The 26,685-nt window shown below is 38.2% G+C and overlaps 1 protein-coding gene across 2 annotated transcripts in view; it reads left to right on the top strand.

Moving 5' to 3' along the window:
* Positions 1-26,685, top strand: part of LOC126248459 (tolloid-like protein 1) — a 600,069-nt gene that overhangs the window by 410,366 nt on the left and 163,018 nt on the right. For both annotated transcript variants that reach the window (XM_049949462.1, XM_049949461.1), the window contains exons 7-9: positions 12,087-12,314; positions 15,110-15,232; positions 19,411-19,562. In XM_049949462.1, the coding sequence (XP_049805419.1) occupies positions 12,087-12,314; positions 15,110-15,232; positions 19,411-19,562 (503 nt within the window). The remainder of the gene's footprint in view (positions 1-12,086; positions 12,315-15,109; positions 15,233-19,410; positions 19,563-26,685) is intronic.

Here is a 26,685-nt window from a genome sequence, read left to right as displayed (position 1 = left end):
CAGATGGTCCTGCTTGCTGCACATCTTGTGGCTGGCTGACATCGACTGAGGCTTGTCCTGCAAATCGTGCATCCTTGATATGATGGAGAGAATTAACATCTGAAGTTGATCTGTTTGCCTCCACGACCCTGTCTGTTACTTCACTGACCATAAAGTCTTCGTCAGTGAAGATGTCTTCATCAAATGGAAATATTCCACATTTCTTGAAAGCCGAACATATGTTAGTGGGTGTCACTGGTTTGTCGTGAGCAATTTTGACACATACAGCTACATCAAAGTAGTGAGAGGAGTGCCTTTTTTGTGAAGGAGTTTTGAATTTAATGCTGAGTAATAAGTTTCCTTGAATGAAGAGAACATTCCTACATCTAGAGGCTGCAGTTTGTTTGAGGTATGTGGAGGTACGGTTAGCATAAGCACCCTATTGGCTTTTGCTACATCTATTACCTCAATTGACAGATGAGTTTCATGATTGTCTAAAATTAGAAGCGCAGGATTGTCTTTGCTACTACTGAATTTGTGGATGAAATGTTTCACGACATCCACAAAAAGTTCGCTATTCAGCCAGCCACTCTTCATTGCTAACCCCAGGGTGCCTGTTGGTGCATTACTTATCATATGTTGTTTAAAATGTACTCGAGGAAATATCATTGCCTGGGGCAGGGGAAAGTACCACCTGCACTGATTATGCAACAGGTGGTCACTACGACACCACGTTCTGCACTAGTTGCTTGTAAAATCTGTTTACTTCCCTTTTGTGCCACTACCTTTGGAAGCCTATCTGGTACAGTTGAGGTACTTGCTTCATCCAGATTGAAAACCCTTGTACCATCAGTGAAAGTAGGGTATCTCTGGTAAAGGTCTTTCAAGTTTTTGAAGAAATTCGGAACTATACCGATTAAAGGATGTTGCTCTGGATAAGCTGCAGCCGCGCGGGATTAGCCGAGCGGTCTCAGGCGCTGCAGTCATGGACTGTGCGGCTGATCCCGGCGGAGGTTCGAGTCCTCCCTCGGGCATGGGTGTGTGTGTTTGTCCCTAGGATAATTTAGGTTAAGTAGTGTGTAAGCTTAGGGGCTGATGACCTTAGCAGTTAAGTCCCATAAGATTTCACACGCATTTGAACATTTTTGATAAGATGCAGCCCTCTGGGGTTCAGATACTTAAACTGGGATTTCGTTTCATGAACCCATGGAACCAGTTTACACCAGCCATTCCCTCCATCCAGTTCTCAGGATATTTCAGACAATTTTTCACAGCCGGTTCACTTGCTAAGCGCCTGCATGTTGTAGTGTCAACACCAAAGCATATCGTAGAAGAATGCAACAAATACTCCACTAATTCTTTCTCCTGCTCCACAGAAAATACCTTTCGATTTTCGTAGTTTGGTGTCAATCTTTCACTGGAACCACATTTAATGTTTTGAACATATCATCGAAGAGTAGGGTAAGGTACTGAATGAGATTTAGCTGCTTGGTGAACTGCCATACCCTTATTAAGAACATCCTGTATAGCTTCTTGCATAACACTGTGGTCAGTTTTACCTCTGTCCATTTTCCTGCGGTACAAACGAACCATCTTCAAACGTGATAATATAAAACAGGACTGTTGAACGTCTGTAATTTCAAAGCCTTAAATACCTACACATATCTATTTACCCATGCTAAGGAAGCAAAGTACAGTGTGCTTGTATTGGACAATTAAAATATTCCTCAGGCACAATGGACCACCCTGGGGCACAACGAACCATTGCTCATTGTGCCCCGGGAGAGCTTGGTTCAGTATGCCCCAACAGTACATATTTCAAACAAAGCTTATATATATATATATATATATATATATATATATATATATATATATATATATATATATATAATGCAGTATTGATATTGTTACAATGACCTTTCCCTAAAAGTTGGTGACAAATGATTGAACGAAATTCAGTCTATCTACGTCTCCAAAAATTACTTCACTGTCGCGAAACTAACATATCGCCAGTACAACACTAATGGCAGGAAGTAGATCCTGCACTGCAGAAAACAAATGGCAGTCGATAGAGCAGTACTGACAACATATGCACAGAGGAAAAAATAATTTACCACCTTATACTGAAATTATGCTACCTGATTCATTGTGCCCCGTGGTTCAGAGTGCCCCTATCTCCCCTACATTTTCACCATGAGGCCATATTAGAATACTGTCGTCAACGTACCGTAGGAAGCAAGATGGATGCAACCTAGTAGAATTCAGAGCTTGCTCCTCAAAATGCTCCATGAAGAATTTCACGTCGGCTGGAGACAATGGGGATCCCGTGGCTCTGTTACGTCAACATGTAATATCCATTGCAGTACAGGAAGTACATTGTCATTAGCGCATGGTGGAACACCTTACAAACCCAGGTTTAAGCTATTGTACCAAAAAATCCAGCGTGACTTATACTTCACCCTCATAAAAAGTGACCCAAGGTCCAGACTAATCATTATGTCATTTTGGTTTATTTTTATTAACCCGAGGGTCTCAAAGAATGACTGCGAGTTAACAACCTGATTTTTATAGGTCACTGTTACAATATTCAGGGCCTGTTAGACCAACTAAAGTAAAAATGTTTGTTAGATTTCAGTTTTGACAGCACTTGGTCACAACAGTCAAGATTAGGTATTTTGTGTATGATGAATCTATTAAAAGGGCATAACTATGTTTCATTCTGATAGTGTATTAATTCTGTAAATATTAGCTGTTTGTGTGCTGTAATGTATTCATGTATTTTGGCAATCTTCTGACAAATGATCAGAGTAGTGAGTACTGTATTCAAATGTTTTGTGTTTTTTATGTGATACTTTCTGACTTCTTCCACACCCACAAGAATCGTTTCATTTTTGGGTCTATGGAATGAAAACTGAATCTAATCTAAACAGGAACAGCTTCCTTGAGTATCTTCAGCAATCCACAGCTTCTTCTCGCATACCAGATTCCTTTATTAACTTCCTTTTATTTCTTAAAGTGATCTGTGTGGATTGCATCTAAGCTTCCGATGTGTATAGTATTCAGCACCTTCAGGTGGTGGTCTTCTGTGTTCAGAACCACAATGGTATTTCCTCTATAGGTTGCCAAAATTCATGAATTCCTAATTCTGACGTAATAAAGGTAAGCCATATCATTCCTCCCAGCTAATATTGGATTTCAGTGGCTTAGCTTTCGCTAGGATATGGCTCGTAGTTATTCTGCCATCCTCAGCTGTGCCAAGAGAGAGAGACCTGATGCACTACTCTGTTCCACCAGCAACAACCAATATGGCAGATATCACAAGACTGGAGAAAAATAGAGCACTCTATGCTACAACAGAGCTGTCATCCAGTTCTTGGTGAGAAAAATAAACAACTGTTCTGTGGAGCTTACCTGACTCCAGGTTGGCATCTTCTCGAGTTAAGTGGTCAAACGTGGAACACTGCTTAGACATTCTCTTTCACAAACTCACATGCTGCTGCACTACTACAGGGCTATTACAAATGATTGAAGCGATTTCATAAATTCACCGTAGCTCAATTCATTGACATATGGTCACGACACACTACAGATACGTAGAAAAACTCATAAAGTTTTGTTCGGCTGAAGCCGCACTTCAGGTTTCTGCCGCCAGAGCGCTCGAGAGCGCAGTGAGACAAAATGGCGACAGGAGCCGTGAAAGCGTATGTCGTGCTTGAAATGCACTCGCATCAGTCAGTCATAACAGTGCAACGACACTTCAGGACGAAGTTCAACAAAGATCCACCAACTGCTAACTCCATTCGGCGATGGTATGTGCAGTTTAAAGCTTCTGGATGCCTCTGTAAGGGGAAATAAGCGGGTCGGCCTGCAGTGAGCGAAGAAATGGTTGAACGCGTGCGGGCAAGTTTCACGCGTAGCCCACGGAAGTCGACGAATGAAGCAAGCAGGGAGCTAAACGTACCACAGCCGACGGTTTGGAAAATCTTACGGAATAGGCTAAAGCAGAACCCTTACCGTTTACAATTGCTACAAGCCCTGACACCCGATGACAAAGTCAAACGCTTTGAATTTTCGGCGCGGTTGCAACAGCTCATGGAAGGGGTGCGTTCAGTGCGAAACTTGTTTGCAGTGATGAAGCAACACTTTTCTTAATGGTGAAGTGAACAGACACAATGTGTGAATCTGGGCGGTAGAGAATCCTCACGCATTCGTGCAGCAAATTCGCAATTCACCAAAAGTTAACATGTTTTGTGCAGTCTCACGGTTTAAAGTTTATGGCCCCTTTTTCTTCTGTGAAAAAAACGTTACAGGACACGTGTATCTGGACATGCTGGAAAATTGGCTCATGCCACAACTGGAGACCGACAGCGCCGATTTCAGCTTTCAACAGGATGGTGCTCCACCGCACTTCCATCATGATGTTCGGCATTTCTTAAACAGGAGATTGGAAAACCGATGGATCGGTCGTGGTGGAGATCATGATCAGCAATTCATGTCATGGCCTCCACGCTCTCCCGACTTAACCCCTTGCGATTTCTTTCTGTGGGGTTATGTGAAAGATTCAGTGTTTAAACCTCCTCTACCAAGAAACGTGCCAGAACTGCGAGCTCGCATCAACGATGCTTTTGATCTCATTGATGGGGACATGCTGCGCCGAGTGTGGGAGGAACTTGATTATCGGCTTGATGTCTGCCAAATCACTAAAGGGGCACATATCGAACATTTGTGAATGCCTAAAAAAACTTTTTGAGTTTTTGTATGTGTGTGCAAAGCATTGTGAAAATATCTCAAATAATAAAGTTATTGTAGAGCTGTGAAATCGCTTCAATCATTTGTAATAACCCTGTATAGCTGTATCTACACACTCATAGTTGAATGATAACAAAGTTGATGCCAGAATTATATGACAATGAAGCAGACCTTTGGCATCAAACTGAGCTCATACCATGTCTGTTGTATTCAATATCTCACTATGGCATGACTATTCTTCTTCAAAATTGTGTCTACTGCATCAAAAGTGTGGTGCAAAATAATTATCAAATAGTGACTTATACCCACAAATTATAGTTTCATTTACAATCAGTTAGGATTCATGCTCACTGAGACAATCTAAAGAAAACAATATGGATGGGTTTACAAGTAGTAGTTTTATTCACCTGTGGATCACATATAGAAGAATATTTAGCATGTTATGTAATTATAGTTTAAGAATAAAAATCACAATTTTTATACACAAATATTTACATACTTATAGGTCTAGTTATTAAGGTAGTACAAGTAGATGATTGGGGACTCTTAGTAGGAAATACCCTGTCGTGTACATGAAGGAATTTAGAGAAACAATACAACAGCTTAATCAGGATATCTGTATGGGAATTAGACCATCCATCTTCCAGAATACAAGTCCAGTCTGTTAAAAGCAGTACAAACTCATTCACTTTATCCGTTGTTTACAACACGTTTCTGTTTATAAATTCTTGCACTGAAGTTATTTCATAATATAAAAAGCTAGTGCTACTCTCTTCATTCATTTTACAATGTCAGTTGCATAAGAGTGGCAGCAAATTCATGTCACTATTTACACTAGGCGCCAAGATTCACTGCTTGTGGCTGCAGTTCTGTCAGGAGATTGGATTCAGCATTATTTTATTTAAAACAATGAAATTAATTAATTATATTAATTACATTTAAATACACTGTACTAATCAGTTTTGCCACGAAGAGACAGTCCATGCACGGCCTAAGCTTGAAATCATCCTCTGAGGCAAACTGACAGTCTGAACAAGGCTCACAAGCGATATTGTCACTTTCATGACCGTTGACACAGTGTGCTCTAATGAACAGCTACTACTACTATCAGTACTAGCACAGCGCACCTGCAAAGTCTCTCCACAGTGGCGAGCTCTGCATTTCTCACCTTGTGGGTTGCATAAGAGTGGCAGCAAATTCATGTCACTATTTACACTAGGGGCCAAGATACACTGCTTGTGGCTGCAGTTCTGTCAGGACATTGGATTCAGCGTTATTTTAATTAAAACAATGAAATTAATTAATTATATTAATTACATTTAAATACACTGTACTAATCAGTTTTGCCATGAAGAGACAGTCCATGCATGGCCTAAGCTTGAAATCATCCTCTGAGGCAAACTGACAGTCTGAACAAGGCTCACAAGCGATATTGTCACTTTCATGACCGTTGACACAGTGTGCTCTAATGAACTGCATTGTGAGTGGATGTCTACCTGTACAGGGTGAGGCAAACGAAAGTGGCCCAGATGAGTGGATACGATTGGACTTGAATGTATGCATATAACTATACCCAATGATGTGCGTACCATGTGTATGCCTACCACATGATCCACGCCAGCTCAGAGCATAGTATGGGCTAAGTTAGTGTGAGTGGAGCTGTGCAATGGGAATGATGGTGCTCACAGTGGATCAGTGGGTATTTATTGTGGAAAGTTATGTGACAACAAAGTCGTGGAAACAGTGGAATCAGTTGTTTGCTGAAGAGTGTAATGGTGCCAAAATGACAGTAAAGAGTGCCATACAATGCTTAGTCTGAGAATGGTGTCAGGCAGGATCTGTTTTGAGCAAATCGAAAAACATTCTGAAACATTCCCACGCACCAGGGTCCAAAAGTGCCATCAACATCTGCTATAGTCAGGTTAGTACTATATTTCCTTTCCACCGCTGTGTTTCTTTGTACCCTGGAACTCTGTTCTCCAGGCCACTTTTATTTGCCCCACCCTGTACTTACATTATGTTGGTGGTTGCATGTAACAGTTTCCTGTGGTCAAAAGTATACTGAGGAAGAGTTTTCCAACAAAAAATCAAATGAAAGCCTTTTAAGACATCACAAACTAATTTATTTGAAATGTATATGCAGCTTCTGAAGGTCATAATTAATGAAAACCCTCTTTCAAGCTCGTAAAACTTGGTTTTAAATGACCACACTACCAGTTTCATGGCTTATAGCCACATCTTCAGATGCAACCTTAATTATGATTGTAAACTTTACTCCAATTTTGGCCACTAGGGGCAAGTTTAGCACTGGGAATGCAAGAAAGATGTATATAAATGTTTCCATATGTAATTAATTAGGAATGGGACACAAGCAGAAAAGGCCAAACAAGTGAGAGAGGCATAATGTTGATTTTACTATTAACCAGAGCTTACACAAGTTCTTCAATATGAGCACTGGAAATGTCGATGGGATTCTGCAGAATGCAAGATTTACACCTGGTGGCCATATTTTGAACTAACTTTTTCCAAAATAAGTAGGTTAGCATATCTACCAAGTTTCACTGCCATACAATAACTACAGCCCACACGGGACCTCCGTGAGTAGCTGCACATTAAGAATAACCACCCTGTGTAAGAACAAGAAACAGCAGCTGAAGGCTAAAACCTAGGTCGCGGTGGAGGTTTGAGTCCTCTCTCTGGCATGGGTGTGTGTGTTTGTCCTTAGGATAATTTAGGTTAAGTAGTGTGTAAGCTTACGGACTGATGACCTTAGCAGTTAAGTCCCATAAGATTTCACACACATTTGAACTTCTTTTTTCAAAAACCTATCTTGAAGATGTAGCTTATTACATAGTCAGTCATGGAAATATGAAATACTGCAGGGCCATAGGTACAAAGTAGAATGAACTAAGCACACTGGCTTCTTCCCTGTCTCAAACCAGACGTGAGATGTGTAGCTTGCAAAAGTAGGCAAAAAAAAAAGTTCAAATGTGTGTTAAATCTTATGGGACTTAACTTCTAAGGACATCAGTCCCTATGCTTACACGCTATTTAACTTAAATTATCCTAAGGACAAACACACACACTCATGCCTGAGGGAGGACTCAAACCTCCGCTGGGACCAACTGCACACTCCAGGACTGCAGCACCTTAGACTGTTCGGCTAATCCCATGCGGCTGCAAAAGTAGGCCTTGCCTTCACTGGCAACCCGGAAATGTTGACAGCCCTGGCAAACAATAACTATAATGTTGGCACTATGCTGCAATGTACCTCCATTACAGTATAGTTAACCACGTGAGCAATCAAAATAGTTATAATGCTTTAAGTTCAAATGACCGTATATTATCTTTTTTGTATGTAAAGATTTCCACTTCCTCCAATACATTCAAAACCTGGCCTTTTCATCTTTTTTTTTTTTTTTTTTTTTTTTTTTTTTTTTTTTTTTTTTTTTTGGGAATTATAAAATTTTCAGCAGACTTTATTTCTTCTAACCTGAGCAGAAGACTTAGAAATAAAGAAAATGTTTCCTATAACAAATATAATGCAGCACATGTCTACTGCAATGTTGAATGAGACAGAGAATATCTCAAGCAAAAAGAAGCATTCAAAAGTTATCGAGAACTCTATAAAGATTAATTAGTAGAGACCAGGAGCAACTACACAGCAAACAATATTCTGCCTTCACACCATGTTACTGCAGTGATAAACAGATTTAGAATGTGCAGAGACAGATCCTGTGTGGACTTTATTATTACCTACAATGAGATATTCATAAAAGAGCAAATTGAGATGACAGATATATTCAATGAATACTTTTCTTCAGTAGGGGGAGCCTTCTATAACAAAAATAAAGAGCTGCAGCAAAATTTTAAAGGGAATCCATTTGAACATAGCATATATCTAGCACCCACAAATTCCAAAGGAATGATGAGCATCATTAGGTCTTTAAAATCCTGCAGTTCTTCAGGGTATGATGACCTCAGTATTAATGTATTAAAGGCGTGTAGACAAAGTGTCTCTGTACCTCTGTCTGTAGCAGTAAATAATTTAATAGAGTAAGATATTGTAACTTCCAGATATACTAGAAATAGTCCAGGTAACACAGATCTTTTAAAAGGGTGACAAATACAAAACTGAAAAATACAGACCAATCTTGATACTTCCTGTGCTTTTCAAAGTTTGTATCAAACAAATGCAATCTAATGCTTCAGAATCAGAATGGATTCCTAAACTGTATATGAACTGGCAAAGCAGCTTCTCAATTAATTGAAGGGGTATTAAGTAGCATCAACAACAAGGAACTTTGCAGGTATATTACCTATAGCTTGAGAAAACTTTTGACTGTGTGAACATTACTATTCTATGGAACATTTGCAACGGTATATTACCTATAGCTTGAGAAAACTTTTGACTGTGTGAACATTACTATTCTATGGAACATTTGCAACAGAGGCACTGCATATGATGTAACATAGTCCTACACAAGTAACTAAAATCAGTTTGTACTATTTAGACTAAAAGTGGAGTTTACATATCTAAAATCACTAAATAAAAGTATGAGGTGCCACAGGGCTTGTTACTGGATCCTTTTCTGCTTTTTGTTAATGTAAATTACATGAAATATTTCTCTCTAAGTTCAAAAGTAGTTCTATATGGAGATGATATGCCCATCAATTGTAAGACTGAATCATTTAATGAATTCGAGAGCCACTTTAAATATTTGACATATGAAATTGGTCAATACTTTAACAAAAGTCAACTAAATGTTAGCATGACTATGACGTGTCTCATGGAGTTTAACAAATTAAACTAGCCATTGCCAATAAATTGGTAAAAAAAGAGGGGACACACATGTTGACTCACTAGTGTGTATGTTATCTAAGACTATAATTTCAATCAATATGATTACCAAGTTCTGCAAAGACACTCTTGTGCCAAACACTGCAAACCCATACTTTATTTTCATCACACTTGAACTACAGAGCAACAACCAGAGCAAATCTAAATAAGTTACTGGTACTTTAGAAAAGTGCTATAAGAATCATCTGTGCATCTAAATATAAGGAATTAAGCCATGGCTTGTTTCCAAAAACTGGTGTGCTAACCATAGTAAACATGTACAATGTCGAAGCCATATTGCTTGTTAAAAGAATTTCTTTCACTTTCGCCATAGTTCTGCACCGATCGCAGAGTCAGCATGGCTACAACGGATTTGGCGATGTTAGTTTTAGGGGTGGCTGGATGCCTTTTCTGTACAATACCAAATATAAAGAAACATTTTATGTCACCAGACACAGGACAGCACTCTATGAAAAGGGTCCAAAATATGCAGGATTAAAATTAAACAATGCACTGCCCAATGTGGTTATGGCTCTTCTCCCAACAAAGCTTAAGTTTCAGGCTAAGAAATTCCTGCTTTCTGCTACAAAACACTCTTTACACATAAGAATATGCATATACATTATGTCATCAAAATTATTTGGACACCTGGCTGAAAATGACTAGCAAGTTCATGGCATCCTCCATCAGTAATGCTGGAATTCAATATGATGTTGGCCCATCCTTAGCCTTGATGACAGCTTCCACTCTCGCAGGTATATGTTCAACTAGGTGCTGAGGTGCTGGAAGTTTTCTTGGGGAATGGCAGCCGATTCTTCACGGAGTAGTGTACTGAGGAGAGGTACTGATGTCAGTCTGTGAGGTCTGGCACGAAGTCGGCATTCTAAAACATCCCTAAGGTGGTCTATAGGATTCGGGTTGGGACTCTGTGCAGGCCAGTCCACTACAGGGATGTTACTGTCATGTAACCATTCCGCCACAGGCCGTGCATTATGAGCATGTGCTCAATAGAGTTGAAAGATGCAATCGCCATCCAAAAATTGCTCTTCAACAGTGGGAAGCAAGAAGGTGCTTAAAACATAAATGTAGGCCAGTGCTGTGATAAAGCCATGCAAAACAGCAAGGGGTGCAAGTTCCCTCCATGAAACACATGACCATACCGTAGCACCACCGCATCCAAATTTTACTGTTGGCACTACACACACTGGCAGATGACGTTCACCAGGCATTCTCGATACCCACAACCTGCCATCATATCGCCACATTGTGTACCGTGATTTGTCACTCCACACAATGTTTCTCCACTGTTCAATTGCCCAATGTTTATGCTCCTTACACCAAGTGAGACATTTACCAGTGTGATGTGTGGGCTTATGAGCAGCCGCTCAAACGTGAAATTCAAGTTTTCTCACCTCCTTCCTAACTGTCATTTTACTTGCAGTGGATCGTGATGCAGTTTGGAATTCCTGTGTAGTGGTCTGAGTAAATGTCTGCCTATTACACATTATGACCCTTTTCAACTGTCGGCAGTCTCTGTCAGTCAACAGACGAGGTCAGCCTGTACGCTTTTGTGATGTACATGTCCCTTCATGTTTCCACTTCACTATCACATTGGAAACAGTGGACATAGGGATGTTTAGGAGTGTGGAAATCTCACATACAGACATATGACACAAGTGACACCCTATCACCTGATCACGTTTGAAGTCCGTGAGTTCTGCGAAGTGCCCCATTCTGCTCTCTCATGATGCCTAATGACTACTGAGGTTGCTGATATGGAGTACCTGGAAGTAAGTGGCAGCACAATGCACCTAATATGAAAAATGTATGTTTTTTGGGGTGTCTGGGTACTTTTGATCACATAGTGTATGAAGAGTAAGAAGTGCTTGGAAAAAAATATATTAACAGTATTCAGGAAACCATGTATTTGTAATTTTATCATTTGTGAATCAGTGACAAATTTAGAAGAATAGATTATCATGTTATTTATAAGGAATTGTAACATTTGCTGTTTTTGTACATATGCAGTGAATCATTCTATGTTGAGTAAAGTATTGTTATTATTATTATTGTTATTTTATTAGTACTGACTGTTTGGCTGCAGAATATCTTATAATCCTTAAGTAGTTCTTGCCTTGCTCTCTGTGACAGCATCTTATTTTCACATGTGATTACTGAACTGAAAAGGTGGCCATTTCCTTTGGAGATAGATCTTCTACAGACATGGAAAGATAATGTACCCAGGTGCAGAGGTTCTCACAAAGAAACTATATTTGAAGAGTTGTTTATAAAGTGTAAAGTTGTTTCAACTGCAGTTGAAAATATTTTTCAAAAGAAATATTAAGTAAATGGACCAGTGTTGCAAAACTTACCTGTATATATCTCTATCTTCATAATGTTGGTGTGTGCTAGACTCTATGCATCTGACATTGTATACCAATCTTAACTCACAATAATTATTCCAAAATTTTCAAATTTATAAATATAAAAATGTTGATTTACTAAATTTGTGTTATAGGTTGTGGTAGAACTTATCAAGAAAATTCAGCTACATTTTCAACTCCAGGTTTCCATCCAACTGCAGCAGCTTCTGTAACACCAGAACATTGTGAGTGGAGAATAACAGCAACACATGGTGAACGAATCATTCTTAACATTACAAGTATAGACATGTATCCCAATGAAAATTGCTGTTCTGATTACATAGAGATAAGAGATGGTTATTGGCAAAAATCACCTCTTATAGGTAAACAAGTTTTATTGTCTTCATTATTATGTTGGTTTAGATTATTTAGACTGTCTAAAATACTGGCATCAATGATTTACATATTTTGCTAAAGAAGAAATGAAAGTATTGTAATTCGTCATTTATTGCTCTTAATATACTATTTTCAGTACATGTTTATATGTTTGATGAGAATCTCCTTAATTTTATGGACATTATGGTTGCATGCTGTACTTCTGAAACTTCTGAAAATTATTCTTATAATATTTAATTTTTACCAGCTACTGCTATCTGTAAACATTTTACATAATGTGCTACTTTAAGTTATTCAGTACCTTATTTGCCAAAGTAGATCACTTTGCATCATTTTTGTTTTTAGATAAAAGTGTCATTCACTCTCACACAGCAGTGCAAAATTAAACACAAAAACCTCTGAAGGCATGACTTAGACACACTATATTTGCAAGGAACACTGTCAGAGAGCAATAAACGCTATGGTGAAAGTTCTGTGCTGAAGATAAAGTAAGGATGACACACTGAGTGTGGATATGCTGAAATTTTAACATCTGTATTTGACTTGTTGAAAGACGGGTCTGTTATTTTAGGCATCATACCAGGTTAAAGACATGCTGGAATGGTGCCAGTGAATATAATGAAAGAATTTAACAGAACTTTAGTGATGCTGAGTTATGAGTCTCTGAGAGGTGTCACAGTCCTTCCAAGGATTTTCCACCCTACTGGGCATTTGCTATGTATCAGTAATGGGGCCAATGATCCAAAGATCAGCTTACTGTCTCCAAATGACAGTAACATATGTGGCCTGCTGCAACAGATAAGAAATCTTTTCTGACTGAATAGTTACTGCAGCATAAATCAAGACCAGTTTTGTTCCTATAATGTTAGTCAGGATTATTAGGAAATATCTTATAGTATTTGGGCTATACCCAAGGATACAAGCCACCATATTTGGCCAATAATCTCTCTCACTGAAAATGTAAATTTGCCTTCAAGCACCATTGCAGTAAACATTCATCACAGGGTTTGCTGGACTGCACAGTTCTCACAAAATCTATTTGTAATAGTGACATTAGTCCTCTTCTAATATACGTGAACACAGAGGCAAGCAAACAGTTTAGAAATTTTACTGTTTGTATGTTCCTGCAGTTTCCCCAGTTTCACTGCCCTCCCTCCCCATTGACCAAAACAATGATAATTACCAGTTCTTGTAAATTGCATTTATAATATCTATCACCCATGACAACAATGAGTAAAATCATCTTGGACAGCTCACTGATCACCACATATACCTATTACACCGGCACTCACTACCTTAGTCACTCCAATCATATACACAAATTAGTTCAAAATGAAATAATATATAGGGTAGTTGTAATTTAAACTTTTCCTACTTAAGAGGCCACATTAAAAATGAGTGATTTTAGGACAATGAAATTTCGTGGAAACAGTTTTAAAGACATGTGGAAGAGAAATAACAAATAAACCATTGAAAGAAACACATTTTAATTTCCAAATGAGAAGGTAACATGTATTAATTGCATACCAAATTTACATCCCAGGTTAAAAACTTTACTCAATGTGATGGCCGTCTGTAACCATGATATCCTGGAACTGCACTAGAGATAGCTGTACTGCTGCCTGAACATCTCAGGTTGAATGTTTAGGCGTTATGACACTGGTGCACTGCTTGATGATTGTACATCATGTCTGGCACTTTCAACCATGCCAACAGTATCTTCTTCAACTAGCCATTGAACTCTCACAGGAGAAATTTCCAAATTTCCAATTAATTCAAACTTCCAAATCCATATCACATTAATGCACTGATACTCACAAAGAGCAGCAGCACTATTGCCGTTGCTTTCATGAACCAGCTTTATAAGTACAGCCCTGCTCACCTTTTCCAGCTCCACACTGAATTCCTCCAACTGTAATGCATACTGATGCTTCCATTTCAACTCTAAGTTGCCAAACCAACAACAGCATTGAATCACAAGTCATGACACCAACACTACCCCACATCCTGCAACACACAGTCTGAACATCATTCCAATAAAGTTTTGTGCCCATACAATTAATAGTTTTGCATCTAAATTGGCTTAAATACTGAAAGTTTAATTATAATCTCCCTGTAATTTGTAGAAGGAATACAGAAATAGATTCAGGATTATCTAGTGTGGTTTGGAATAGCTTATTTGTATGTACCTTACCTGTATATAATGATATGTGTATTCCTACACAAAATGGTGAAGTAAGAAATAAATTATCAGCTAAGAAAGAATCATTAATTCAACTTTGTAGTAACTAGGTTATGAAGTAGATAAGTTTTTCAACAATTCATGTTACTCACATCCCTTTAACAATAGTGGAAGTACAGTGAGCAGTGGACAATCTACTTTTACTAAATTTCTAGTTGCAAATAAATAAAATTGAAATATTCTGAAAGGCCTGTTATTACAGTTTAATCAGTCTATGTTTTGACTCTGATCACCACTTTTATTAAAGTAATGAATATATGCAGATCATAGTGATTGGAGAACACTGCATGTGTGGCTCATCTCTACAAATCATCTGCAAATACCTAGTTGCTCTCTAAGCACCATGATCTGAAGATGCTCATTATTTAAATGAATCCAGTCACCAGAATAAGTGAGGGGAAAATTTAGTAGTTTTGGGTTTCTGTGCATGAGAGAATGTCAAGCATTTATAAAACTGAAGTAATAACATTGGTTCCTTATGATTATTCTTTTTGCTCGCATTAAGAGAACCAATTGTTTCTAAAGAAATTTCTATTGCAGGAAGATACTGTCCAGACAATCCACCCACAAATGCAATACTTTCAACAGGAAGCAGAATGCTAATAACTTATGTATCATCAAACCCACAAGGCCGCCACAAAGGTTTTCAAGCTAAGTACGAAGGTTGGTGCTGCACTGAAGTATGATGTAACTATCACATATATTGTATGTGTCATCTAAAACTATACATCTGCTCACCTTTGGAGAGCATACTGACATTTTATGACAAACTGATATCTATATTTGGAGCCAGCTTTTTCATATAGTTTTAATAGCTCAAGACTCACTTGTACATATGGTTATTATATCAGTATTATTAAACTGCATAAAAACTACATTTTTAAGTAACATGCAACTTTTTGTGTACCTTATCTTATTTCCCATTTCTGAAGATTTCTAAAAAATGTCACCAGAAACCATATTCAAAGCAGTATGCAATTATAACTACAAAGTTTACCACCATCAGTTTGTTGTATATCAAATATCTGTAGTGAACTTGGAATGTTAAATGTGTATAAAATTCTGAGCTTCTAACAATATCCACCAGGGAAGCCAGTGACTGGCAAAGAGGTGACCAAATGTTGCAAATGAAAAAATGAAGTATGCACTACTACAGGAGATAGCATGCATTATCTGCAGCATTGTTGTTCTGATCATAATGTGCAGCATGGAATGTACACCTCTATAGTCTCCTGCTATTCAGTGTCCACTTCAACACATTGCTAAAAGAGCAGCTTGTATCTCTGGTAATGTTGTTGGTGCACATTCTGATTTTCATGGCCTCTTTGATTACTTAGTCCCAGTAATTTGAAGTTGATGCTAGCCTCTACATTTGATCAAGCATCATCTTCAGTTAATTCATAGTGCTGTGTTTTGCCATAGCTGATTTTTTCAGAGTTATGTACTTGATGTGCTACTGGCATTTGCTGCTCCACCGAGAAATAGTTGGAAGAATCTGTCCAGGGTAACCTTATTAAACTTCCTGGCAGGTTAAAACTGTGTGCCCAACCGAGACTCGAACTCGGGACCTTTGCCTTTCGCGGGGAAGTGCTCTAACATCTGAGCTACCAAAGCACGACTCACGCCTGGTCCCCACAGCTTTACTTCTGCCAGTGTCTCGTCTCCTACCTTCCAAACTTTACAGAAGCTCTCCTGCGAACCTTGCAGAACTAGCACTCCTGAAAGAAAGGATACTGCAGACACATGGCTTAGCCACAGCCTGGGGGATGTTTTCAGAATGAGATTTTCACTCTGCAGTGAAGTGTGTGCTGATATGAAACTTCCTGGCAGATTAAAACTGTGTGCCCGACCGAGACTCGAATTCAGGACCATTGCCTTTCGCGTGCAAGTGCTCTACCATCTGAGCTACCGAAGCACGACTCATGCCCGGTCCCCACAGCTTTACTTCTGCCAGTATCTCGTCTCCTACCTTCCAAACTGCAAGGTTTGCAGGAGAGCTTCTGTAAAGTTTGGAAGGTAGGAGACGAGATACTGGCAGAAGTAAAGTTGTGGGGACCAGGTGTGAGTCGTGCTTCGGTAGCTCAGATGGTAGAGCACTTGCCCGTGAAAGGCAAAGGTCCGGAGTTCGAGTCTCGGTCGGGCACACATTTTTAATCTGCCAGGAAGTTTCATATCAGCGCACACTCCGCTGCAGAGTGAAAATCTTATTCTGGTAACTTTATTACTTTAACACATAGTATGAGGTGGGCCAAATAAAAGTGGCCTGGAGAACAGAGTTCCAAGGTGCAGAGAAACGCAGTGGAGGAAAGTAAATACAGTAATAACCTGACTATATCAGACATCAAAAGGGGCCACAATTCATGTCTTGGCACTTTTGGGTCCCAGTCAACAAGTTGCCGAAGGGAGATCAAAGCAGGAATGGCTGGAATTGCTGCCATCTCATTCAAAATGCTTTGCTGCAGTTCTTGAAGACTATGAGGGTTATTTTGATGCATTTTAAACTCGAGGGCTCCTCACACGAAGTAATCACACACTGACAGATCAGGGGACCTGGGTGGCCAGCTAGAGCCCCCTCTGCCCCCTCCCAGTCTGACCTCTGCTAATAACTTTGTCAGGCACAAATACCGCACCCTCTATTACAAATATGTGAGACTCTGAATTAATAACTATTCCAAATAGGCTTTCCACATTGATATTGGTTTAAAAATTTATTTTTTCCCCATCAGGGTGTGCCATTCAACCAATCATTACAGGTCCAAATATGTAGCACTTTGTTCTAAATGTAGGTGGCAGGACAATCACTAGAAATGTAATCCCTGCATAGTACAGTCCAATTTCACAACTGATACCACTATGTGAGCAGACAACATGGAGTGTGATCATCAAGGATAGTGCTGTATAATATGGTTTTTGTGGAAGGAGGGTGTAAACACAGTGGATATTGGCAGGCAATTGGTGGCAGTGTGTGGAAAGTGTGCACTATCATGAAAAGTGCTCTTACAATATGACAACACTCATCCCTGTATGAGTGGGGAAACATGGTTGCCATCCTTCTCCCTTCTGGTGCTGTGAAGAAACGTCTGTGAGTACATTATTTTGCAGGTTTATAGGAACTGCAAGGAGCTGTCCAGCAGTAGGTGCAACAGACTCTAGAAAAGTGGTTGAAGGGGAGCCTACAGAAGTTAAGGAGGCCAATTCAGGAGAATACAGTGAATTTGGTAGTACTTGGAACCCCATTTCAGCAATGAAAGCCATGGTTTTCCAACTCATGTGGGCATGAGTATTGTCATTTTGCAAGAGCACTTTTCATGATGATGCACACTCTCCACAAACTGCCATCAAATGCCTGTGAATATCTGCACTGTGTACACCCTCTGTATACCAAAACTACATAGTCCATTGCTGTTCTTGATAATCCAATTCCATGTTGTCCACTCATGTAATGAAAGCAGTTGGAAAACTGGCCAGTATTGCTCATTTGTAATGGTTGTCCTGCCTTGTACTGTTAGACCAAAGTACCTGGAACAGCAATGACGAGTAAAATGGTGCACCATGAATGATGCTAAAAATTAAAGTATAAATAAATATGGAAAGCATCTGATACACAGATTTCAGCACCACTCTGATTTTTTAAATGACTGAAAAAATTGTTTGTACTGTATAGCCTGTTTAATATTAATCCAAATGTAATCAATGTTGTTCCACAGAACAGAGAGTCATGGTGTACTGATCTTTTTTTTTCACTTATCAGACATCTGTCTGCATTTTCCATACAGCGCTGACTTGTTTTCATGTGTTCATGAAGCCGTTTGACCTGAACACAGATGTTAGATCATATATTACTGAGATGATTCACATCTTAAATGCTTGTAGCTCCCTGTGTACTGTCATTATGATCAGAACAATGATGTTACAGATAACCTAGCATTGTTAGCAGAGATATAATCAGTAGTAGGAGGGGCAACACTATGACATTTAATCTGTGAAATTCTGTTGCTTCTTTGCCTGCCAGTTGTATTCGAGGTGGGTATTAAGAAAACTGCAGAATTTTATATAGATTTAACACTATATGTTCACCCAAAACATTTTATACTATAGTGCAATCAGTTTCCCTGACATGAGTGTGTTGTCTCTACCACTGAATTCTTGTCCTTTTTCCTTGTTTCACTTTCTCTCAGACCCTGAACCCTCCCCATCCCTTACACTATCCACATTAAACTTACCCATTCCATCTTAAACAAATGCTCCCTCTATAAAGTCTGTGGCTTATGTAGAAGGTAGCAGACTGGATATTTTGATGTCAATGTACTATAACTGTATGCTCTGAAGAAGAAGAAGAATACATGTTTGAAAGCTGAGCCATAATGCTTCACATTTACTGTCCAGTATTTATGTGTCCATTAAGTTGTCATCTTTACTGGATGTAAATATTGTGGCAACAAGGAAGGGCCTCTGCCTTCTAATTCTCAGTGATTTGCTGAGTGCAGGTCTAAAGGCTTCAGAGTCATCTCATAGACATATAAAGTGCCTATTCTAACATTTGATCCTTATTTCTATGTTTCATTCAAACAATATTTGATGGTATGTCTAGGCATTTTATTCAAATTATAAACGTTTGTTGTATGATCTCTCTACTTGTTGATGACAAATAAATGGATAAATCAGTTTTATGCAGATGGTGCTTGAACAAACTGGTTTTACTAATCATTCAATGAACAAAGATTTAAGTGCTTCTTTATAGACCACAACTGCATTTTCCTTTTCTGCTGCCTACTGACTACATACACTTTTATATAAACTGTTCTTCTTTCACTCTGACCTCTGTCTTACTCTGTTTCCAGCTGTATGTGGGGGACAAATTGAAATCAAGGGGACAGGTGGCCATTTAGAATCTCCTAACTATCCAGAAGATTATCAACCTAATAAAGAATGTGTATGGAGAATTACTGCTCAACAAGATTATCAGGTGGCACTCAAGTTCCAGTCTTTTGAGGTGAGGTACAGTGTGGTTCTACAAGTTTGAGATTAATTTCTAATGCTGAATACCAGGTCAAAATGATACAATGTCATTCAGAATTTAGAAAATACCTCCAAAAATTCTGTAATATTAGAGAAATATTATGTTGATAACGTATTTGTTTTACATCTTTTAATGTCATTAAATCTTAATGACATTGATTATTCTAAAATCCACACATAAATGTAGCCTGCTAGAGATATTTTTTTGTTGAAATTGTTAGTGTTTTTGGAGAATGTCTGTCGGAACACATAAGCGAGTTGTTTTACAAATTGCACAAGCACTAAGAATGTCTAATAAGATTAAACCTGTCATAGTTTCAACACATTGCAACATTATTATTTAATAAATGAGATTACATTGAGGTGATAAAAGTGATGGGGCAGTGGTAGCCACATATACATATAGTGGTAACATCTCATATACAAGGTGCAAAAGGGCACTGGATTGGATTTTTACTCAGGTGATTCATGTGAAAGAGTTTCTGATCTGATTATGGCTGCATGGCGGTAATTGACAGATGTTAAATGTGGAATGGTAGTTGGAGCTAGACACATGGGAGATTCCATTTCAGAAATCATTAAGAAATGCAATATTCTGAGATCCATAGTGTCAAGAGTGTGCCAAGAACACCTAACTTCAGTGACCAATGGCCTTCACTTAATGATCGAAAGCAGTGGCATGTGTGTAGAGTTGTCAGTGCTAACAGACAATCAACACTGCATGAAACAGCTGCAGAAATCAATGTGGGATGTATGACAAACATATCCATTTGGACAGTGTGGAAAAATTTGCTGTTAATGAGGTACAGACAACTGATTTGAGTGTCTTTACTAACACCACAATATTGCTGCAGCACTTCTCCTGACCTCATGACCATGCGGTTGGACCCTAGATGACTGGAAAACTATGGTGTGATCAGATGAGTCCTAAATTCAGTTGGTAAGAGCTGATGGTAGGGTTCAAGTGTGGTGCAGACCCCATGAAGCCATGGGCCCAGGTTGTCAGCAAGGCACTGTGGAAGCTGGTAGTGGCTCTGTAATGGTGTGGCCTGTGTTTAGTGGAATGGACTGTGTCCTCTGGTCTGACTGAACCAATCATTGAAGGGAAAGGGTTATGTCTGGCAACTTGGAGACCATTTGCAGCCATTAAAGTACTTCATGTTCCCAAATAATGATATGCCATGTTACCGGGTCACAGTTGTTTGGTTTGAAGAATATTCTGGTAAGTTCAAGCAAACAATTTGGTCACCAAGATTGCCAGACATGAATCCCATTGAACATTTATGGGACACAATCAAGAGATCAATTCATGCACAAAATTCTGCATTGGCAAGAATGTTACCATTTTATGGACAGCAACAGAGGCAACATGGCTAAACATTTCTGCAGGGATCTTCCAATGACTTGTTGAGTCCATTCTATGTGGAGCTGCTGCACTACACCTGACAAAAGAATGTAAAGAATATATGACACAATATTAGGGGATATCCCATGACTCTTCCCATCTCAGTATATTGTTCTGCTAAAATGATAGATTTCACTGAAGAATATGCTTATAATTTGAATATCTGACCTTAAATTATTTTGATATAGGACACACATTCTGTAGCAGTAAGCAATTCTTTAATATTATATTATATATGATGCAGTCACATTAGTGGTGTGCCTACTGCCTATATTCAGCATCACTGTGCAACAACCACTCACAGATGTTAAGTGGCAGCACTAGCAGTGGATGGTATATGAACCAAGTCTGGGGCACACAGAAGTGCAGTGCTTGTCATAACCAAGGAACAGAGACATTTATCTGATCTCCAAAAGGGCATGATCATTGGCTTTCAGGTTAATGGTGGAATCATTTTGAAATTGGATAAGTTTGTGAATTGTTTACCATGGTTATAGTGTACAATACATGGAAAAATGGCACTATCGAAAACCGGTTGGAAGGCAACTGTGTTGCACCGTAGGCCATAGGTGACAAGAGGGTGAATGATGGCTGCAGAGATGTGTACTAGCAAACAGATGTGTAACTATTAAGTTACTGACCACTGAGATGAACTAAGAGGTTACCATTAGTGTCTCCTCAATGGCTGTTTAGTGAACATTGCAGAGTATGAGACTTCACAGCAGGCACCTGCTTCATGCACCCATGATGAATGCTGTTCATCAGTGACAAAGTCTGGAATTTGCATGCCAGTATTGAAACTGGATGTCCACTGAGTGGTAACAGGTGTACTTTTATGAAGAATCACATTATATGCTCCAGTAGCGTGAAACATGTGAAAGCAAACGCCCTGCATCAATCATCAGGAGGCCCCAGGCCAGAGGAGAGAGGATTTTGGTCTGGGGAATGTTTTTGTGGCATTCCCTGGCTAGTCTCATCATTCTGGAAGGCACAAGAGATCAACACAAGTATGCATCTATCCTTGTGGGACATGTCTACCCCTACATGGAGTTGGTTTCTCCTTGCCACAGTGGCATCTATGACCAGGACAATGCAACATGTCACACACCTTCCAGTGTACATTCATGGTTCAAAGAGCACCAGGATAACTTTACCATGCTTCCATGGTCACCAAACTCCCTGGATTTAAACCCAATCAAGAATCTGTGGGACCACCTTGATGGGTCTGTTCAGACCATGGATCATTGACTGAGAAACCTAGCACACCTGGCCATGGCACTTGAGTCGGCATGGTTCCGCATCCCTGTTGACACCTTCCAGAACCTCACTAACTCTCTTCTTGCAGTGATATGTGCTGCAAATGGTGGTTATTCACGATTTTGATAAGTGGTCACAATTGTAGTCTGCCTGTACAATGTATTAAAGAGAACTATTTATGTAATTTTTGTGAATTATGGTTTATTTGTCTCATAATGTTCATAATCTAAATCATTTGATTCTGGTACAGGAGGCATGTCAGAATTGTAGTAAAATTTCACAATAAACACAGAACAGCTGATTTTAACAAAGAGCATCAGAATAACAACACAATTTTGTTACATACATGAGCAATAAAATGTCACACTTACGCAAATTATCATTTCATCCTCAATGAATTATTCTATTGAATAGTAGCATTTCTCCCACAGCATCTGCCGTAGCCTTCTTCTTAAAATTTCTCATTTCATATTAAATATGTTTTTGCTCATTAACTTGTTATACATGACCATCCCCATATACTGTGGAGTCCATGCACATAATTTCAACTGGTGTGTGGGTAACGTAAAATTATTTTTATTTCTCATGTTATATGTGTGGTTAAAATTATTCTCACCAAATAATTTTTGTCTGCTGTATAGGAAGCATATAGTTTCATAAATGTATATGGATTTGCAGTTTCTGAAACAATGGGCGACATGACTCTGTTTGCTGAGTAGTACACATGTATATGACAATTTTCTTTTGCAGTTTTGGTATTCAAGATACACTACTTGAACTTCCACAAGAAATTGTATCATATATAATAACAGATTCAAAATAACTATGCTAATCAATTTTTGTGTATGCAAGTCAGTGGAATTTGCATAGTTTATTTGATAGGAAGTCAGTATGTGCATTCCACCTTAAGTTCTGTACACATGTAGTTCTAGGAATTTGACTGTGACAACTTTTTACACAAGTTGATTGTTATGTTGTGTTTTAAGTTCCACATATTTTGAAAGTTTGGTTTTGAAATGTACCACATGGCATTTTGTACTCTTCAGTTTCAACCCATTAAACTGGAACCAGTTTTCTAGGGTATTCTGTGTGCTTATCATGAAGCTCAGAATTTTTCTGCATTGTCATCTTCAATTAAAACAGAATTATCATCTGAAAACAGAACCGACGGGGAATTTATACTTATGGGTAAATCATTTACATACAAATGAACAGGACTGGCCCCAGAATGGAGCCTTGAGGCACACCTTGTGATACTGTACTCCATTTAGAATAATAGTTCACTGCATCTGAAGTGATAGTTACCCATCGTTTTCTGTTGTGTAAGTATGGTGTGAGCCAATTTAGAGGATTGTCCTTAATCCCATATTTGTCTGATTTGTAGATAAGCAAGTCATGATTCACAGAGTCAAATGCCTTTGTGAGGTCACAGAAGATATCTGCAACTTTACATCTCTGATCCAATAATTTGCAGATCTTTTCAGTAAAGTTTTTCACTGCATCCAGAGTGTTTTTCCCCATTTGAGATCCAATTTTTTACTTATAATAATATCGTTTTTAACAATAAAAGTTTTGATTTGGCTTGCAGCTACTTTCTCTGACACTTTTGACAGGAATGGAAGAATAGGAAAAGGATGATAGTTTCTCATATTTTCCCTCAACCCATTCTTGAACAAGGGTCTGACTTTGGCATTCTTCAAAACATTGCAAAAGCATCACCGTTGAAAAGATTGGTTGAACATTTTAGTTAGGGGAGGTGCTATTATGTCACACACTGTTTTAATCATTCTATTGGGTGCCCCATCCCACCCAGCTGAGTTTTTATTTTTTAATGATAACATGATATTTTCCACATCCTTTAGTGTGATTTTTTAAAAATACACAAGGTACTCAGCTTCTTGCTGAAGTTCAAAGGGATTTACTTTACTCTGATACGCTGCTACATCAGCATCCGACTTTGCACATTTATGAAGAATTTGTTTAAACATTCTGATATTTGAGCTGGGTTTACAGTAAAGTTGTCATTTATTTTAATTCCTAGACATTTCATTACTACTAATTCTCACACCTAACTCTGACTTTGCAATGGACCACATTCCATTTGTCTTACTTTTATGTTGTACAATGAATTTTTTGTTGCCATTATGTTTGGCTGCCTTCACAACTTTTTTTAAATATAGCTTTATCATAATGAACATGCTCAGTAAAACATCTGTTTTTATTAGATTTCAGTTGACTGTGGAGTTTCCCCTTCCTGGCACTAGAAATTTTTGTACCTTGAGCTATCCACTTACATTTATTATTCATTTTGTTACATGTGGTACCAAGTGGAAAAGTTGCATTAAATATTTAAAGAAAACTAATTAAAAATTTGTTAAAGATACTATTACTTGAAATACAGCTGTTTGAAGGACATTCAAGCTCTGTTGACCTATTTCTAAATGTAACTGAGTAGTTTTAATTGAAGTTCCTTTTCATACGACTTTTGTTCATGAAATTTCTATTTCAATTTTTTATACTTCCATGAATAAAACAGAGTGGTCAGAGATTCCCAAACCTATGCAAAATTTATAAACATTGTCAAATACATAATTTGTTAGAATATCATCAATACAGGCTGCTGACTTTGCATTTTCTCTAGTGGATTGTATGAAGTTTACTTTAAAGTCAAAGTATTTCACTAAATCAGTGAATTTTGATGCTTCATTGCTTTCATCAGTGATGTTAACATTAAAGCCAGCAGCTGTTACTGTCATCTTCCTTTTTTCTTTACTGCGTTTTTCAAGTAGGCAATGAAATTTCACCAGAAAAACTTAAATTGTACCTTTCTCTGGTACTCCATAAATAGAAACTACTACAACATTCAGGTCCCTCATCTCAGTTCAGCAGCTTCCAAATATACACTCTTCATTCAAATGATTAATATCATTTATTATTTTATGTCATAATGAATAAGTATGCAAGAGCCTTCATGTTATTTCTCTTGTCTACAAAAGCTGTTGTCTAATTTGAAATTTTCAATTTCATTAAGACTTTAATATTGTCAAATACAAGCCAATGTTCATTGAGGCTAATAACTTTGATATTTCTACATGCCGATAGAGGAATTTGTAATTCATTTATTTTATGATGTTTGTTTGAAAAGCCAGCACTTAGACAATTTACATTCAAGTGCATTATGTAGGGACATTCTTCCCTATTTGTGGTCTCAAGTATACTCTTTCTTTGGTACCATTTTCGTCTTGCCATGGTCATTACCAAACATTGTTTCTCATCTACATTGTTTCTCATGAGTTTCCCCTATTTTTCAGAATCTTAAATATATCAACAAACATTTTACTAAGATTTTTGGATCCTAACCTACTTAATGAAGACCATCTTTACCCAAACATTTATTGCTGAAGAACTTATTTATATTTAGAAACCTAGCTCCAAGAGTATCGCAGTTTTCATTGAAATCACAGTTCATTTTCTCTATATATCAATCACTGACAGATTTTCCATAGATAATACCACTCACCATGATCTAGACGTTTTGTAGAGGTTACTGCCATACTGAATTAAATTTCTTGTTTCACTTACAGTTTCTTCTTCAGTGTTGCTTCTAAGAGAATTTCTACTTATATGAATGAAGACTCCTTTGTAATTCTTCTGAGATGCCTCTGCTGAACCATCCTTTGGGCTATATATGTTGTGAAAGTGTTTCTACAACTGATGGATCTTCATTCCTGGATGAAGATGATATACAATATGTCATCAAGCTCTCACAGCTCTCCTTATTTTCACTCATTAATGTCTTATGGCATCATATACTGGGACATTCTTCATTGTGAAGAAAGTGATAGTGCAATGCATTAAAGTGTGTAATGATAATTATATATAATGACTACTCCAGAACATCATGTAGGTGACTCTCTATACAGTTAGGCATACTGTTAACAGTCTTAGATTATGTTTGTTCCCTTATGAAGTTTGTTGTCAGCAATTTATCACAATTTGAAAAGAACTGTGGTATTCATAAGTATAATACTTGGAGGAGAAATGATTTACACTATCGATCACTCTGTGCCAGTAAGCTGCAGAAATCTTTCATCACTAGCCCACTGATGTAAAGAATCTCATAGCTAATATAATTAAGTTCAAATGTAAACAGAAATTATATCTGCTTGGCAACTTCTGTGAGTCCATAAAATCTAACAGATAATAAAATTTGCTTGAAACACCAACAGTTGAAAATCCGAGACAGAACACCAGCAATGCAAAAAGGATAGATATTTATTCACAACATAGGGAAGGCACTGGGTGACAGACAGGAACATTGAGTAATGACTGCTAGATATTTTTTAGCTTTTGAACTAAATCCTTCACCAGACATAGACTAAACATACACTTATATACATATTTATAACTCACATGCACATGGCCACTGTCCTCT

Source organism: Schistocerca nitens, chromosome 3 (assembly GCF_023898315.1).
Source record: "Schistocerca nitens isolate TAMUIC-IGC-003100 chromosome 3, iqSchNite1.1, whole genome shotgun sequence".
Taxonomy (NCBI): domain Eukaryota; kingdom Metazoa; phylum Arthropoda; class Insecta; order Orthoptera; family Acrididae; genus Schistocerca; species Schistocerca nitens.
Note: the sequence above shows the minus strand (reverse complement) of the source record. Positions and strands in the feature narration are given on the sequence as shown.